General features: G+C 60.9%; 1 protein-coding gene across 1 annotated transcript in view; it reads left to right on the top strand.

The window, feature by feature from the left end:
- Positions 1-15,616, top strand: part of TP73 (tumor protein p73) — an 82,631-nt gene that overhangs the window by 20,909 nt on the left and 46,106 nt on the right. The window contains exons 2-3 of the mRNA XM_030805897.1: positions 9,375-9,472; positions 10,071-10,191. Coding sequence (XP_030661757.1) covers positions 9,408-9,472; positions 10,071-10,191 — 186 coding nt within the window. The 5' untranslated portion in view covers positions 9,375-9,407. The remainder of the gene's footprint in view (positions 1-9,374; positions 9,473-10,070; positions 10,192-15,616) is intronic.

Genomic DNA, 15,616 nt, shown 5'->3' on the forward strand with positions numbered 1-15,616 from the left:
AGGAGTGGAAAATGCTTGTCTGGGGAAAGAAAGAAGATTCTGGAGGACAGCACGGGCACTTCCAATATGGGCGCTGGCCACACAAGGGCTAGTGACACCCGGTGTGATCCCTTGGGGTAGAAAGGGGGTGGAAGAGGAGGATTGGAGGGGGCAGGGGACAGGGATGTGTCTGAGCAGAGCGAGGCTGTGGCCGCTCCAGCAAAGGCGGCTGCGGCCCCATCAATCACCTGCCCTGCTGAGGGCAGCGCTGTACTCATCACCTGTGAACACAGGTATCGACTCAGACACTCACTCTGGCCATAAGCTCTGCTCTGTCCCAGCCCTGGACCCCTCACCCCCTGTCCTCGGCAGTCGGTCCTCTGGGTCTTCTTCCTGTGCCCACCGTGCTGGTCTGAACCTCCCTCAGTGACAGCTCTGTTCCCACCGCCCCCGCCGGGGTCGCCCTTCCTCTAACAGGTGGGCTCCTGGCAGGAAACATTGCCAAGCTCAGAGCCCCAGTTCCCTGACAGAGCCCAGTTCCCTCCTGCCACCAGCCTTGTCCCCGCAAGGGCCATGTCCCTGCCCACCCCTTCCACCCCTTTCTTAGAGGAAGCTCAGCTCATCAGGCCGCTCATGCCTCTGACCCCCACCTCCAAACTCTCCTGACCTGCTTACCCCCAGGAGCACCACCCACTCCAAGGCTTAAGCAAGCTGGGGCTGGGGTGGGGACTTCTCTTCCACCACCCACCCTCCTCATACCCAGCCTCTGAGGGCCTCGCAGACATACATGATTTGCCTCCAGTGGGCCAGGGTTATCTGTTTACCACGTTGCACGCCTCCGGGCATGGAGCTGGCACCGGCTGCCGCTGCAACTGGGCACTACCCGTTTCAAAGGCACCTCATTCCCTGAGAGACCAGGGATAGGCTGGTGCTCTGCAAACGGCGTGGAGGCCACTGTAAAAGAGGGGTGAGACACGCGTGCCAACCGTGCAATGGAGAGGCACTCGAAGGAGCCAGGGACCCGGCAGCCAGCAGACCCCACCTTTCTGCCCCCGTGTGTGCAGTTCTGTCCCTCAGCCTGGTGCCTTTGGGACCCGGGCCTCATTGGTTCTTTCTCCACTGCCACCACCTGATACTAAATAACCATCCGTCAATTGCAACTGGATACTGTTTATGGGGCATCCACGGTGTGCCCAGATAGAGGAGTGCTTTTGCTTTTCATATGCGTAGAGTTACTTCATTCCACCTAGCGCTTCTAGGAGGCACTACAATTATCTCCATTTTACAGACAAGGAAACAGAGGCTCAGAATGGGCAAGACATCTGTCTGAGGTCACACAGCTGGAGAGCAGCAGAGGTGGGCTGCGTGGGCAGAGCAGGAGAGGGAACTGGAGTGTGTGCCCAGCAGTGCTGGGCTTCAGGGCAGGAAGCGGTGGGGCAGGAATCATGTATCTTGGTATGACCCAAACACATATATGACAGCAAGAAGGCCTGGGCAGGCAGCAGAGGACAGGGCGGGCCTCTTGGATGTCTGGATGTGGATTGGGCCTCAATGTGAAGAAAGATGAAGAAAGGGTGAAGAAAGATGAAGAAAGGGTGAAGAAAGATGAAGAAAGGGTGAAGAAAGATGGCAGGCAGGGCCTTTCCAGAGAGGGGCTTCCCAGGCAGGGTGTGGGGTGGGGCTGTGCGGTGGAAAAACGGACTGGGGAGGGGATTACAGCTGGGCCCGTGCCTCCCTTGCTCATATCCAGGTCAGGCCAGGGTAGAGCCAGGCTGCTGGGTTCGACCTCCACCCTGACCAGCTGTGTGCCCATGGAGGGCTGGCCTTGCCTCTCTGTGCATGTCTCCTGGTTGGTAACAGGTGTGTGGTCTCACTGGGCCGTTGTGGGGTGGCCGGAATCCCCGGGAATCAGCCATGCTTTGGTGTTTCTACATTTCACTTGGCTGTGTGTGAACTGACCCGGGAAGCTGGCTGGGGGCACCCCCACCCACGGGGGGTCGGGCATTTTGGTTTGGTCGTGGCCTCAAGCTTCTGGGGTGAGGCTCAGGGATTCCCCCAGACTGTCCTGAGCATCTGCCTCCCCTCCCCTCCCGCTTCCCGTGGGCCACGGCCCAGGAGAGAGAGGGCAGCTTGCTCAGGCACCTCCAGCTATCTGCATATTTCACACGGTGCACACTGCCCCACCGTGGGAGGCTGTGTTTGTCTTTCATCCCCATGCTTGGCTTCCCCAGACTGGGGGAATGGGGCAGCAGGCTTGCCATCTGTGGCAGTGAGGGGGCTCTCAGCCGCATCCTCCTCACCAGGCCCTGCGGACAGGCCTTCGTCCCTGCCCCTGACCTGCTGACGAAGCCATCCTGGCAACCCTGTCTGAAGGGCCTGGCCCCATCGCACCCACAGAGGGAGGCCACATGGTCCTTAGCCTCTGACGGGAGGGGCCAGCAATGCTGGCAGAGGGCCTCGCCCCTGAGAGGGAGACCCTCCTGGCCCTCACTCCGGGGGACCCCTGTCCTTGGCCCCAGCCTGCCAAGCGAGAGCGGCCCGTCTTCTTGGGGTGGCTGGAGGGGAGAGTGAGGCCCCTTGGCACAGAGGGCCCCAGGAGGCTGGGATCTGATGACACCCTGCGGGAATTCCGCCGGGCCGCTGCCTGGGAGAGCCGCTGTCTCACACAGGGCCAGCCTGCCTGGCTTCATTCTCGTGCGCTGACCGCCCGACCCCTCTGCCCAGGCGGGGGTTCTTCTGGGTTCTGGGTCCTGGGACCTTCTGCCTGAATCCCTGGGAAAAGGGCACAAGGGGATTCAGACGGTCTCCTCCCACAATGGCCCCAGGTTTCTTTGCCACTTCAGATCAGAATCCATTGATTTGCTGAAATAACAGGTAAAATCATTGGTGGATCGGGAACCACCGGCATCAGAAGTGCATTGAGATGTTTGCTTTAGGGGTGGCCCGGGGCCGGTGGAGTTCCTGGGGGCTTTTCCCTCCTCCCTGAATGGAGGAGGAAACCCTGCACCCCTCCTGTGATCCCCCTTAAGAGCCAGTGTCCGGGATGGCTGCGCGAGACAGGGCAGAGGGGGCTGTGTCTCCTGCCCAGGCTGAGTGCGGATGGCTCAGTCTCAGAGCCCCACCGAGGGGTGGGTGGGTAACAGCAGCCGTGTGGCCAGGGCCCCTGCAGGCGGGAGTGGGTGTCCCCATGGGGAGTGCCTCTTCCAGAGTGGGCTCAGTCGGGGTGGAGTGGCCTGGCTTATCAGAGGTGGTCGTGGAGCCCTGTCTGCCCCAGGTCTGGGCAGAGGTGGAAGGGGTGGGAGAACTGACGAGGACTTACCTGTGGGCCCATGGCCAAGGAAATGTCTGTGCTCCCACCTCCTGTCAGGTGGTGAGGGGGGAGGATGGGGTGTCAGCCGGAGACGGGGTTCCTGGAGGAGGCTGGGTCCTGGCCTGGCCTGGAGGGATAGGGATGAGATGGGCAGGGCAGGAAAGAGGTGGTAGACAAAGGCTGAACACAGAAAGCACATAGCCAGGCATGTGGGGACTGGGGACAGGGGACAAGGAGGGGACCCATGGGGACAAGAGATAGGGAGAGGACAGAGGGACAGGAGATGGGGAGGGACAGAGGATGGGGGACAAGGAGGGGACAGGAGGACGGGGGACAGGGAGGGGACACAGAAACAGGAGCTAGGAAGGGGACAGAGGATGGGAGAAGGAGAGGTCAAAGGGACAGGGGACATGGAGGGGACCGATGGGGATAGGGCAGGGATCTATGGGGACAAGGGACAGGGAGGGGACAGAGAAACAGGAGATGGGGAGGGGACAGAGGGATAGAGACAGGGAGGGGACAGAGGATGGGGAGCTAGGGGACAGGGAAGGAACCTATGGGGACAGGGGGATGGGGGGCAGGGAGAGGACAGAGGAACAGGGGACAGGGAGGGGATGCTTGGGGACAGGGAGGGAATGCTTGGGACAGGGCAGGGGGACGGGGGCTGTGGCTTTCGGGGGAAGCTATGGAAGACGAGGCCAGAGGGGTTGGGCAGGGTGAGATGAGGGAGCCTGAGAGCCCCTCATGGGCTGCGGACTCCTCCCCACAGGGCAGAGGGGAGCATTCGGGTGCGGCCAGGCCATCAGAGGACCCGGGCTTGGCTGGAGTCCCAGCTCCTCAGCCCTCAGTAGCTTTGGGCAAGCCACTGGGCCTCCCGGCCTCCACTTGCTCATCTCTGAACTGGGGCAGGGTTGGTGTGTGAGCCTGAGGCCCTGCAAAGTGCCCGGCCAGCCTCAGCTCGGAGCCATGGCGCAGCACCCCCTCTCCACCATGGCCCCGACACCAGGGCGTGCATTCTGCTGTGGGCAGCTGCCCTGAGCAACATAAGGTGCTAAGCAGCATCCCTGTCTTGCACACTAGATTCCACAACAGCCTCCGACCCTGTGGAAAATGTCCCCACATGGGAATATCCTCTGGGGGTGGAATTGCCCTGGTGAGAACCCCTAGGCTGAGACCTCAGAAGGCCCTGAGTCAAACTGAGAAGTCGTCAGAGAGCCTTGTTTTCAGCTCCAGGGAGCTTGGGCAGGCTGGTTTTCTGGGCCACACAGTCCCCTCTCCAGCCCACCTGCGCTCTGTGGGTCCTGGTGAGCTGTGAGGGCCTAATTGCTGGTGTGAGCTCCTTTCCTGTTCTGAGTCACACATGTGTGGGGGCTCTCCCTGGGGTGCAGCCGGTACAGCAGCCCCTGGAGTTGAGGATCCAAGCAGGCTGAGGTCTGGGTTTGCCGGAGGGCCCTCGGTGGCTGGTCTTTGTCCTGCTTCCACTGTTGTAGGCACTGTAGGACCTGGAACGCTGGTCACCTTTCAAGCCTGGCAAGGGGAGGGGACTTGTCTGAGACCTCACGGAAGTTGGGGCAGGGCTGGGGCAGCATCGAGGTGCCCTGCTTCCTGGGTGTGCCAGCAGCCTATGGCCTGCCTACAGTGTGACCAGGAACACCCGTCACAACTGCCCTTTGCAGCTCTGTGCCCTGACTTGATGGTGCTGGGGCTGGGGGGGTGCCGGCCAGCAGCTCCCCAGTGGCCACCCCCAAATGCTGTGGCCACACAAAGCCTTCTGCTGCAAGACCCGTGCTAATACACACTGGACACCCCTGTTACAACTGAGAACTCACTTATTTCATTTCCTTCCTTCCTTTCCTTTTTTTTTTTTTTTTTTTTAGAGTTGGGGTCTAGCTTTGTTGCCCAGACTGGAGTGCAGTGGTGCAATCATGGCTCACTGCAGCCTCGAGCCCCTGGGCTCAAGTGATTCTCCCACCTGGGCACCCTGAGTGGCTTGGACCGCAGGCACATGCCCTCATGCCCTCATGCCCAGCTAATTTTTTTTAAGTTTTTGGAGAGCTGAGGTCTCCCTATGTTGCCCAGGCTGGTCTCAAACCCCTGGGCTCAAGTAATCCTCCCTCCTTGGCCTCCTAAAGTGTTGGGATTACAGTTATGAACCACTGCACCCAGCCCATCCCTCCTAGACTAATTCTTGATAGAAAAACCTACACTTCCAATAATGTATTTGCATTTTATGATGTCGATAAAACTTCCTAAAGATGTCTTATGAAATTGGTCTCTTTTCCCCATTGATACATATTATTTTTAAAATGATTGGCAACGTTTCAAAAGCAATTTCCATTTTGTCCCAGAACCGTGTGCCCCTTGTGAACGAATTTTCAAATTAAAAGGCAAATGGTTGGGAAAATTGGATTTGATTTAAAGGCCAATTTTTTAGAATTTATTTATTTTTCTCGCCACCGGGATCCTTGCCTGAAAGGCGGCTGTGGGCAGAGGGCACACACTCCCCCTGCCCCAGCGCAGCGTCCCTGCACCCCCAACAGTGCTTCCTGTTCCTTGTGCCCGGTACTCCCAGATGCCTGCAGAGCCGGTCACCAGCTCAGGTGTGTGAGGCCAGTAGGGGGAGCCCCTGCCTGACCCCTGTGCCAGTGTTCCTGTGTTCCTGTGGGGCCCTGGGGCCAATGCTACCAGCGTTGGCGTTTTCCCAGGATGTTGGGAATCAGGCATCTCATGGCTTCCGGTTCAAGTTCCTCCATGTGCTTTAAGTCTGGCAGGTTTCCAGGTCCTGGTTTTGGCTGATGAGAAACCTGATTCCCATGGGGGAGGCCGGTGGCTGTGGGGAGGGCTGTCCTGGGAGATGCATCTGCCCAGGGCTTCTGGCCGGTCCACACGCCTGCACCTGGAGGCCCACTGCCCACATCTCAGGCAAATAGGCCTGGGGATTTTTGGGGACCCAACTCCTGGCACGGAGGAAGCCCCTTTCCCACCCCACGTGCTCCTGGTGGTGGCCTGTCCTATGAGCCTGGAGGGCTGGGCGGGTGGGATGGGGGACCCATGACCACGCTCGCCGGCCTCTGTCCTGTGCCCAGGCAGGGACGAGAGGCCAAGCTGGTGTCCTGCAGTGCACAGTGGGTGCTGGTCGGGGGATGTGGAAGCTGGGTCTCCAGCAGGCAGGGGCACGCCGACAAGAAGGGTCGCTGCTCCTCATTCAGGGTTCAGTGGGAAGAGAGGGTGTGGCTTCAGTGGGTGTTCAAATGATGCCGAATTGAAAATACAGCCAACGCCCATGTCCCAGGCATAAGATCACAAATAATGTTTCACTGACCAGTTCCTGTGAGCCCTGCGTGGAGGGATGCCCCGTCCACACCTGTTCACGGAACCCCTGGACCTCCAGTAGGGGTGCGGCGGGATGCCGTCGACTCCCACACTCTGTCTCTCTCCCTGTCTATCTCTCTTTCCCTCTGTTTCTCTGTCTGTCTCTGTCTCCCTGTCTCTCTCCCCATCTCTCTCTGTCTCTCTCCCTGTCTCTCTGTCTCTGTCTCTCTCCATCTCTCTGTCTCTCTTTGTCCTTGTCTCTCCCTGTCTCTGTCTTTCTCACCCTCTCTCTCTTTGTCCCTGTCTCTCTGTCTCTGTCTTTCTTTGTCCTTGTATCTCTCTGTCTCTCTTTGTCCCTGTCTCTCTCTGTCTCTGTCTCTCTTCCTGTCTCTCTCTATCTCTTTCCCTGTCTCTCTCTGTTTCTCTTTGTCTCTCTGTTTGTCCCTGTCTCTCTGTCTCTCTTCCTGTCTTTCTCTTTCTTTGTCCTTGTCTCTCTCTTCCTGTCTCTATGTCTCTGTCTCTCTTTGTCCTTGTTTCTCTCTGTCTCTCCGTCTCTGCCTCTCTCTGTCTTTGTCCCACCTTAGCCTTTGGGAGGGGACAGCTCACAGGCTGACAGATGAGGTCATGTGTCCTCAGCATGAGGTTTTCGGGTCTCACCCGTGCTGTAGCATGTCACAGCTTCGTTCCTTTTCATGGCCATGTAATGTTCCATTGTTTGCAGCACCATGTCTCCTGTGCCCGGCCCTCTGCTGATGGGTGTCTGGGCTATGTGCACCGTTCAGCTACCAGGAATGGTGCTGCTGTGAAGGGAGCTGGGATTTTGTCATCCACCTGCTGTGGATGGCAAGTCCATTTCCATCTCTGGACTCAGGTGGCCCATCTGCAAAATGAAGGAGATGTGACCCAGTGGCCTCTGGTGGCAAAACCTTCCCAGGCTTGTCCTCTTGGATCTAAGGGAATTTCTTTCCTCCAAGTCTAGCCCCTCCAGTGCTCCTGCCCTTCAGGAAATGTGCCTGGGGCCCCTCACTTGTGCCCACCCAGCCTTGGCCCACACACCTGCACCAAGAGACTACCCCACTCATACTGCTCAGCCCAAAGGGACCCACCGTGGGGCACGAGCAAGGGCGGGTTCTGCCCTCCCCTGGGGCCCCGTGCCAGCCTCAGCTGGACCTGCGGTTCTGCTTCCTGTCACGCCCTCCCATTTTAAATTAACGGAATGGTGCAGTCCCCATGCACACCCTCAGCTCCATTGGGGTTTTAGACAGTCCAGCCCAGGATCAGAGGCCTGCAAGGGCACACCCACCTGGCCACGTGATGGTGAAGTGGGGTGGGGCAGGGCAACCAAATTAACTTCCAATTCTGAGAAAGAGCCCCTGGAACATTCATCACCAGCACTTACAGCTGTGTGACCTCACACAAGTCACTTAACCCCTCTGAGCCTTGGGGCTCCTGAAAAGTGGGTGGGGTGGTCACGCCTACCTGGGAGAGGTGGCTTGGGCCAGCACCCTCTAAGCTGCTTGTCCCAGGCCATCATGGCTCACTGACCGCACCTCAGCCTGGCCTGTGCCACTTCTCCAGGGCCCGGCATGTGGTGGCCCCAGGAGCGTGCCACAGGCTTCTCTCAGCTCCCGCCTGCCTGGGGAAGGACAAAAGCAACAGGTTCCAGGCCATGGCCTGCACCCCCGCTGGCTGTGGGCAGGTCCAGGCCTGCCTGCCTGAGCACTGCAGGGCAGTGGCCAAGCCTGTCCCATGGCACCTCACCGAGGACCTGGGAGGCTGGCCCAGGGGAGAGGTCACCTCAGCAAGGGCTGGGGGCTGTGGGCAGGGTGGGCTCAGGTTTCCCTGTCCCCTCCCCCAGCTGTGCTCCGCCTGGACACTGCCACCTCCTCATGGGTGTCCAGGGCCACTGGGAGCTGGGCCCAGGGGTTCTCAGGGGAGCAACGGTGGAGACAAAGACCAGCGGACGGGCGCTGGGGTCAGGGCTCTCCAATCCCTGGGTGTCCCCTTCTCAAGGCGTGACCACCCAGGCAGTGGCCGGCTCCAGGACAGGACAGCTGCAAGGTCCCCGGTGGTGGCCGGGTCCAGGATAGGGCAGCTTCAAGTTCCCAGCCTTGCCAGGCTTCCCTGTGGCCCTGGGGTGCAGGGAGGAGCCCGGCTCAGAAGGTGAGGGGGCATCTGTGTCCTGCAGCAGTCAGCACAGCTAGGCTCTAACCAGGGGCTTGGCTGCAGCCTCCAAGGCAGCCCTCACACACGCTGTTCCCAAGATGGAGTGACCGGGACCTGAGCTACCTCCAGGTCCTGGGCATCAGGGAGACCCCAAGCCTGGCTGCATCCCCCAGGCCAAACTAGACACAGTGGATCATAACAGACCACAGGCCTCACACACTTGTCCTGGCCCAAGCGCCTCAAAAAGTCTGCTCTCCCAAAGGCCCTCAAGGCAGCCCCAGGAGCGGGTGCTGCTGTCACCCCCTCTTCCAAGGCAGCGGCTCTGAGAAGCTCCTGCCTGCCCAGGGCACCCCCACGGATGAGTCTGATCCAGGCCCGCCACCTCCAAGGCAGAGCTGTGCACCTGGCCCTCGGTTTCCAGCCGCGGGGAACGGGGTGGATGAAATGACAGCGGAGAGGGCACAGGGAGGGCGAGGCAGGGGTACCTGCCAGTGCTCGAGGGATGCCCCAGGCAGGCCCACCTGCCTGCTGCCTCCGCCGAGACTGTCACAGGAGGACAGAGCACGAGTTCCCAGGGCGCTCAGGTGTCATTCCTTCCTTCCTGCAGAGCAAGCTGCCCTCGGAGGCCGGCGTGGGAAAGATGGCCCAGTCCACCGCCACCTCCCCTGATGGGGGCACCACGTTTGAGCACCTCTGGAGCTCTCTGTGAGTGCGCTCAGCTGGCCAGAACTGGGGGCTCCCCCGGGAGGCACTCTGGGCTAGCCTCAGCCAACTTCGCTGGGCTAACTGGGCCAGAGCAGGAGGGGTGGCCCTGGGAGGACTCTGGGCTAGCCCCAGCCACCCTCACTGGGATTCTGGGCTAGCCTCGACCACCCTCGCTGGGCTAACTGGACCAGAGCAGGAGAGGTGGCTCCACACTAGTCTTGGGCTAGCCTTAGCCACCCTCATCAGCTTGGGGACAGGGCTGGGTCGGAGGGGCAAGGAAGGGGGACTGCTGCCCTAGGCCTTCCCTGGGGACGCAGGACCAAAATTCAGACTCTTTTCTCTGGCCAGCTCTGGAGAGGGCCCATGGCCAGCAGAGGCCCAGAATAACAGAGCCCATGACTGGCTCTGCCTCTGTGGCAGTCACAGCAGCCCTGGAATGGCAGGTGGAGGACAGAGATGGGATGAGAGGGAATGGGAAGGGCAGGAGACGTAGGCCTCACCAGGAGTCTCAGGCTAGCCTTGAGCTCTGGGCCTGGGAGGTATGGGAGTGACACCCAGACTGGGGACTGATGCTTCTATTTTCCTCTCCCTGCCCCAGGGAACCAGACAGCACCTACTTCGACCTTCCCCAGTCAAGCCAGGGGAATAATGAGGTGGTGGGCGGAACGGATTCCAGCATGGACGTCTTCCACTTGGAGGGCATGACCACATCTGTCATGGTGAGTGGGGGGGCTGCCCTCTGCAGAGGACTGTCCTGTCTTGGGAGCCTGGCAGAACCAGGAGATAGCCTCTTGGTTGTACAGCTTCCCCTGTGGGTTTCTCAGGACACTTCAAATTGCAAAGGAGAAAATGTACCAGCTCATGTAACTGTCAATCCAGAGATAGGAATGAATTCAGGCATGGCTGGATCCAGGTGTAGGAAGGGCTTCAGGCATGGCTAGATCCAGGTGTACAAAGGGCTTCAGGCATGGCTAGATCCAGGTGTACGAAGGGCTTTGGACATGGGTGGGTCCAGGTGTAGGAAGGGCTTCTACGGCTGGATCCAGATATAGAAAGGGCTTCGGGCATGGCTGTGTCCAGGTGCTTCACAGCTGCCTCGCTCAGTCTCCTGGCTTGCTTTCCCCTGCAGTGGTTTTGTTTTTAGGCCGCCTCTCCTCTCATGGTGAAGAGTACCAGGCTCCACCAGCATGCCCTATTCCCGTGGAGAGGAGATCCCTCTTTTCCCATAGTCCAGCAGTCCTGCCTCTCGTTGATCTGAATGTGGTCACGGGCCCATCTCTGAGCCACCTCTGTGCCTCTGATTGGCCTGGGCTCCACCATCCCTGGAACAGGGTGACAATGGAATGGAGTGAGGTGGGCCTCCCCACACAGGGACCCCCAAAGGAAGATGGAGGTGCTGTTTCCAGGAGAAGAGAACTGGATAGGGGGCAGGCAGGGCCAGTGAGGCCTCCGGCACCCCATCTTGGCAGGCTCCCCCATTCCTGGGAGTCTCAAACCCTGCCCCATTGGCTGCTACTCTGGGTGAAAAGGCCAGGCTGTGGGAGCTGGTGGGGGCCACGCTCCTGCCTATCTCTCCGGCCGCCCATAGCCAGGCCTCGACTATGCCAGGAGGTGGATGGCAGGTGGGCACCACACGTGAGGAGACAGCAAAGATCCCGACCTGGGAGGCCTGGTGAGGCCCGCCGTCCCAGTGCCCCGGGCCTGCCCCGCCGGACTCATCGGCTGCTCGGCCCTGCCCACAGGTGGGCTGCCCCCTACCCAGGGATTCGTAGGGGGGAACCTGTGCGCTACAGGGAAAACAGCTTGAACTATGGGGACACGCGGAACAGCGCATCTGGGGCAGGGTCGGGCCTCCCTCACTTATGCTCAGCCCGCAAGGGCTGTGGGGCCCCAGTCAGAACGAGCAGAGTGAAGCGGGGTGGGGGAGGTGGAGGTGGAGGGGCCATGTTGCCCGTTCCGTCTCCATCGCGGATGCTGGGCTGGCGGAGAGCCATGTGGGGCCAGAGAAGGCACCTCCTTGGGCATCCGCAGCCCCAGGTTGGGGGGCAGCAGCCCCAGGGGGGTCGATTCCTCCGAGGAGCCCCTCAGCCTGGATCTGAGGGTTCGACCGCCCACCCCTGCCCTCCCACCCCAGCTCAGGAGACTGTCCCAGTGGAAACACTCGACAGTGTCTGTGCGTGTTCTAGTCCCATGTTATGGGTGAGGAAACCAAGGCAGATGCTGGGAAAGAGTGGGCTGGGGATGGGGCCGGGTAGTGCAAGAAAGTGAGACTGCGACCTCTCCCCTCCCTCCCTTTGGAAAAATTCTGCCGGCTGCTCTCTGGGGACAAAGGTCCTGACCCCACCCCCTCCAGGTCCCCTTCTGGACATCCGTGTCCTCCAATTTGGGGAGGGGCAGGAACTGGCCACTGGACCCCCGGGAGGGAGGGAGGAAGACCCAAAAGATTGTCCCCTGAGATCCAGAAGCCACCTCCCAACCCCAAGTTGCTCAGCCCCCACTCCCCCTGCAGAGGGCAGAAGGCCCCTAAGATGGCACAGACCCACCCTCGGGAGGAGGACCTGGGCTCAGGGAGGCAGAAGGAGCAGTTCTACATTCCTGTGGGTGGAGCGTGCTTGTTCCCCCCAGCCCCGGAGGGTTCCCTGAGCTCCACTTCCAGGTCTGGTCTGAGCCCCCGCCTGCTGGAACGTGCCACTCCCCAGCCACAGGGTGACAGTGGGGGCCTTGAACCTCCGCAAACAGCAAGGTGGCTGGATCTGTCAGGCAGCGACACGCCTCCTCCCAAAGCCATGTATGAAATTCCTAGGAGCACAGCTCGGCTCACGGAGATGGGGGATTCCCTGGAACGAAGGCTGGCCTAGGCCTATGAGGGGACAGCCGAGCCTCATTCTGACCCCAGGGCCCAGCCCCCCCAGCCCCCTCATGACAGCGGCTGCTGGGCCAAGATCATGCTGTCCCCTACCCCTGACTCCCATGGGAGCACCAGGTGCAAAGACGGAGACTCCGAGGGGGCGCCAACTGGCCGGCTCGGGCAGCCTGGCACAGGGCCCAGGGCTTAGCTGCCTTGAGAGTGGCCCCTGGCCCGCTAAGTCCAGGGGTCCCAGAGCGGAGCTGGAGCTGAACTGGGGGGCATTGTTTTAAAGTTCAGCCCGGGAAGGGCTGCTGTGCCAGGGAAGCTGCTGTGCCGGGGCTGGGGACCTGGACCCGGTTCAGTGCCAATGTGGGCATGGGGGGCTCTGAGTGTCCCCTGGAAAACTGCCACCTGCAGCTCAGGGGCCCAGTTCTAGCCTCACCACGAGGCTGGTGACCTTGGACAAGAAACACCATAGAGGCCCGGCCTCGGGTCAGACAGGCGGTTCTGGTGCCGGATGTTTCCAGGGCTCCTGACAGTCCCGAGTTCGTGGCTCAGGTGGGTGGCTTGCTTGTGGAAGTGGCTGCACATGCACCCACCCCCACCTGCCCCTGGTGGCTCCCTCTGGCCACCTGTCCCTGGGTGTTGGTGGCATCTGGCCGCTCCCATACTCAGGGGCGGGTCTGGAACTCGTCCAGCAAAGGGGCCTCAGCTCGGGCAGGCACAGTGCTGGAGCGCGGGACGCTGGTCCTCTGCAGTGGGGTGTGCCTTCCGCATCTGGGGGACGTGGGTCTCCCCACACCACGAGCAGGCAGATTGGTTCCCGTTGGACACAGGGTGTCTGAGGGATGCCTTAGCCACCTGCTTAGCAGCCGTGGGAGACAGGCGGAGCGGGTGGTTTCAAGCTCCCACAATTCTCTGAGCCTCCATCTCCTTGCTGGTGAAGTTGGGATGACAGGGGATAGGAGCCCAGAGCAGAGAGCCCTTCGGGGGGTGGCATAGACTCTGGGGTGCCAGGTGCTGGGTGCTGGCTCTGCCCAATCCCGTGGGTCTTGGACAGCCCTGCTGCCACACTGGCCCCTGCAGAGGAGGCTGAGTTTAGGCAGTTCAGGAGAGCGGGGCGTGGACAAGAGCAGTCGAACCCTCAGTGGGCTTTAGAGGAGTCCCAGGCCACAGATTTATTGGGGAGACTGTGAGCTCTGTGCGGCCACAGCAGGAAGCAGACCCCTTTGGTCACTGTGGCCATCTGACTGAGACGGCCCAGAAAGTCCAGCAGGCCGAGGTGGGTGTGGCTGGGGGCTCCGAGGCCAGATTTGCTGAGCTCAGGACCCACCCCTTCCCTTCTGAGCTGGGCAACCCTTAAAGAATTACACAGCCCTCTGGGCCTCAGTTTCCTGTCTATAAATGGCGCTACTGAGAGGCTCCAAGTCACCCACCGATTTGAGGATGCCCAGTGGTGCCGGGCCCATCGGGAGCATGTGATAAACGCTAGGCGTGAGGATAAGGGCAGGGAGGAGGCTGTGTGTTTAAGAAAGCTGCTCCTCGGAGACCAGAACAACAGAGCCAGGAGGGCCTAGGATAGGATCTGGAACCAGGGCCTGCTGCCCTTGCCCGGCACGGTTCCTGCCTGAGCTGCCTCGTGCCTTAGGCTCTGGCTGTCCCTCAAGACCCTACGTGGCTCACAAGGACCTCACTTTAAAGTAGGGCCCCATTCTGCAAGAGGAGAGCAGAGGGAAGCCTGCGGCCCTGGCCTCCCCGTGGGCTGGGGACGGTGGGCCAAGGAGCCACAGCTAAAACTGGCCCAGCCCCTGCCCTCTCAGGACCCCGGCTGGTTCCCTGAATGAGGAAGGCTTGACCGGGTTCTGGATGCCACCTGGGTGGGGTCTCCCCTGGCCACCCCGACACCGTCTGGGAAGAGCTGCAGAGGATAAAGCTCCCTCGTAGGCTCGCAGGGTGCGAGGAGGCAGTGTGGGTGTGACGGTGGAGGCGGGGGTCCTAATCCTCACCCGGACCCACTGGGCCTGGGCTTGGGGACGAATCCCCACCCCTCTGAGCGCCAGCGTCCCCTCGGACAAAACCAGCGCAGGGCAATGAGACCTGCAGCCCTTGCTGGCTCTCAGGATGTTCCACAAGGAGGGAGGACACAGGAGGGGAGAAAAGAGGAGAGAGGCAAGTGTCTTCTCTTTCCCCTCCCCTCCACTCTGTTCCCCTCCCCTCCTCTCCCCTCCCCTCTCCGTCCCTAGAGCCTCCTCCAGGCCTGGCCCCTCCCCCATGCCCCTTCCCGCCTCTCCTGGCGCCTTTCTCTGATGACAGCTGTTGTGGGCAGGTGGGCCACAGAGCGGGGTCTACAGCTGGTGGAGTAGAAGGTGGGCTGATCTACCCTGGGGGCCCCGGGAACCCAGCAGCAGGACCGACACCCGGGGTCAGAACCTTAGGACACTTGGGGGCTTGAGACCCCAGAGGTCACCCCAGATAGGCCTTGGTGACTTCAGGGAGAGGCATTCTCCCCAGGCCCAGGAGAAGGAAGAGCGCGGGTCCCGTGCATGTGTGGCCGCCAAGAAGGGGCAGGCAGACAGAGGGAGAAGGACACCCCTCCCTTCCAAGGAGGATCTGTAGCCCGAGGAAGAGTGGGGTCAGGCGTGGGAGCAGGGAGGGGGGCTCAGCTCGCCACGGTCAGCTCTGAGACCCCAGCCCACCCATTACCCCCTCCCTGGAGCCCCCACTCAGCCTTTCCTTCGGTGGGCTTTCGTGACAAAGCACTTTGGGGCTGCGCAGAAGTGAACCCCACCCAGCACCCAGGTCTCAGAGCCTTGCAGCTTCTGCTGTCTCTTCCATGGGGTGGGATGAAGCCAGCTGCCCAGCAGGGGCCCTGTGCTACGAGTTTGGCCTTGAACTGACACATCACAGGCACCAGGAAACGTAGTCCCCCATCCGTTCTGGCACATAACCGCTCCCACGAACTGGTTCCTGAAGAGTGCCGTGGCCTGCGGCAGCGTCGCTCCCCCCCACCCCCGCCCACCCCCGCCGCCGTCCCGCGGCCCAGGGTCCCGCGGAAAGTCAATGAGGTGGAATCCCCAGTGAGTTAGAAGCAGAATGAAAGCGGAATAGAGGACCCAGCAGGGAGGGAACCTGGAGGAGGTGCTAAGGGCCAAGCCGAGGGGGTGTGGCCCTGGGTCCCCTGTCCCAGTCCTCTGTAAGGCTGGGCCTTGGGAACATTTGCAGAAAGCTGGGTGCCACTCTGGGGCAGAGGCCAGTGGTTTTGGGTGCCTTTGAGTTGGAAACGTGTAGCTCAGCCG

Source organism: Nomascus leucogenys, chromosome 24 (genome assembly GCF_006542625.1).
Source record: "Nomascus leucogenys isolate Asia chromosome 24, Asia_NLE_v1, whole genome shotgun sequence".
Classification (NCBI taxonomy): Eukaryota; Metazoa; Chordata; class Mammalia; order Primates; family Hylobatidae; genus Nomascus; species Nomascus leucogenys.